The sequence below is a fragment of the Austrofundulus limnaeus genome, unplaced genomic scaffold (assembly GCF_001266775.1).
Source record: "Austrofundulus limnaeus strain Quisiro unplaced genomic scaffold, Austrofundulus_limnaeus-1.0 Scaffold20, whole genome shotgun sequence".
Lineage (NCBI taxonomy): Eukaryota > Metazoa > Chordata > Actinopteri > Cyprinodontiformes > Rivulidae > Austrofundulus > Austrofundulus limnaeus.
In genome coordinates this window covers 2,895,493-2,897,954 of record NW_013952422.1, presented here as the reverse complement: position 1 = coordinate 2,897,954, position 2,462 = coordinate 2,895,493, and the positions used below count along the sequence as shown (strand labels likewise).

Sequence of the window (2,462 nt, the reverse complement as noted above, 5' to 3'; positions counted from 1 at the left end):
ATATTATACACACACACACACACACACTATCTGTGTATCTGATGCGAGCATCAGCTAAAGCACATATCAAAGTGTGTTCCTCACATTGAGCCGCTCAGATCTGCAGCTCACTCAGATTAAAATTCACCCCCTCCCCCCATCTTTATCTTCATCCACAGCTCGACATCCTGCTGCATTCACTGTACGGCGGGGAGGTCAGAATTCAGAATCACATCATTTATTAACACAACTTCCTCTGAACACTCCAAACTTTGGCCTTTTTAAAAATCATATTCACATCAGCGATCGCACACTTCACCTAACCAGAAGAAACAAATAAAATAACCACCACTGTTTGTCAATAAGTTAATTTTCTACCGAATGAAATAAAAAGTAGATGGGATTTTTTTTAAAGTTGCTTCAGAGCAAAATGGAAGGATAAAAATAAAACAGGCAGAGGAACAACACTCAAAATAAAATCACTGGTGAGATAAGAATTAGGTCATTCTAAACCAAAGTACAAAAGACTATAATAAAAACAAAAGGTAAATTAACAAGCTATAACTACAAGTACATCACATATTTCAAAAAGTTGAGGTCAACTGGTTCGAGTTTTTCTATCCCAATTGGTAATAATCAATGCAGCTGATGTCTACGGAGCTGTCCGGTAACATTGTATTTAAAAAATATATATCTTGTGGCTTTGAGATAAATAATGTGTGACCACAAGATCATTCTGAGCAGCTGTGTGTCTTTGTGAAARATGGCGTCAATAATGGAGTTGGATTATGTTGTTTTCGTGTTTAACTGTTCAAAGGTACCCCACACTTAATAATTATAATAATACAGTAATAATAATAATAATTATAATAATAATAATAATAATAATATTGGTGTATGTTTAATCTAACAATAAATCTTTTAAAGCATTTAAGAGATGAAAATGAATGCCCTAAGTGTGTGTCAGGAAACAGATTTTTTTTGTTTCTTTTTTCCTGAACGTGACATAACTCTGTCTCCTTCTGCACCAAAAGCACAATGTGAGAGAAGAGCCTGTTATGTGTTGAGCTTAAAAAAATAAAAAGTTTTTCTTAAAGCTTCCAGTCATCACCTGTCTTATAGCTGCAACATATAACAGGCTTGACCCACTTGAGGCAACGTTGCTCCCGAGTCCATTATGCTTTTACTTCATGCCTAACATATGTGACTGAGGTATGTCCTTCGTTCCTATATTTAAATAAAATGAAATTAATTCCAATTTGCCCATGTTAACAATCAACAGTCTCTTAATGGAAAGGACTGCAATAATTATCACATGGCCATGCATTATTGTCACTAGATGGGCTCCGTAGCCTTGATATACACATATTCTTTTTACTGGCCAGTGTGTATTTTTCATTTAACAAAACATAACATTTTTTAAGTATATTTAATAATCCCTGGAAGAACCTACACAACTACAAACAATATACTCATTCACACTCTAACTTCAAAAATAAAAACTAAATTAAATTAACTAAATTATTCGACCATCTCTATTTTAAAACGTAGATGGTTTGTTAAAGTGTTAAACTAAAGGCTCTGCCTCACACTGACTCCAAGTCTTAGAAAGCTTCTGTGAACAGGAAGTCAACCAGCAGCTGAGAGCAAAGCGTCTCTGTGGGATGATGAGGGACAAGAGTCACTCTGGAAAAATATTAAAATGGGAATTAAAAGAGGAGTTCTGGTCAAAGATCTTTATCTTGAATTAAAGCGGTAAAGCCAAAGCATTTAGCTAAAACATATTATACGGAAGTCCTGCTATAAAACTGGGCCTCAAAAGGATTATATTTAGATTATGCTGACATGTTTTTTTTTATCCAAAGCTTCAACAAGGTCGTCAGATAAAAGATAAAAAACAGATCAGACAACTTAGTTTAAATTGACGCAGGTTRAAGCTAAACTTTTCTTTGCGACTCTTTTGACTTTTTTGTCCAGTGAGACAGACATCACGTCCTGCAGCTCTCAGACAGTCGATACACGAAGCCTCGCAGGGTCTGAGATCAACATCACCTGATAACATTCAGTCTTACCTCGTCCCAGAAAATGGGATTTCTTTCGTAGCCGCCCACCGACAGGGCGTCACCTTGGAGGCGCAGGTACACCGACGCATCGTGGTCCCTGACATTTGGCATGTTCTGCAGAGAGCCAACATTAAAAATAAAAGGATTCGGTAATTAGAAAGGTAATTAGTCGTCTTGCTGTCAGTTGAAGCCACTTTATGGAAAGTGGGTTCACTTTTTTATTTCCCACGTAATTGTTTGGCCTTTTAACCACAAGCCCGGAGCAGAAATTAAAGAAATTAAAGAAATGACGAGACTGGAACACATCTCAGACTTCTTCCTTACAAACTCTTCATTTCAAACAAAGTGATGGCTACACATTTCGTCAATTTAGAAGTTGGGCTCTGTGGAAAAGTTATGAAACAAAAAAAAAAAAAAAAG

The 2,462-nt window shown here is 36.2% G+C and overlaps 1 protein-coding gene across 1 annotated transcript in view; it reads right to left on the bottom strand.

Annotated features, from left to right (window-relative positions):
- Positions 1 to 2,462, bottom strand: part of sardh (sarcosine dehydrogenase) — a 43,134-nt gene that overhangs the window by 28,065 nt on the left and 12,607 nt on the right. The window contains exon 8 of the mRNA XM_014003871.1: positions 2,052 to 2,156. Within this exon, the coding sequence (XP_013859325.1) occupies positions 2,052 to 2,156 (105 nt within the window). The remainder of the gene's footprint in view (positions 1 to 2,051; positions 2,157 to 2,462) is intronic.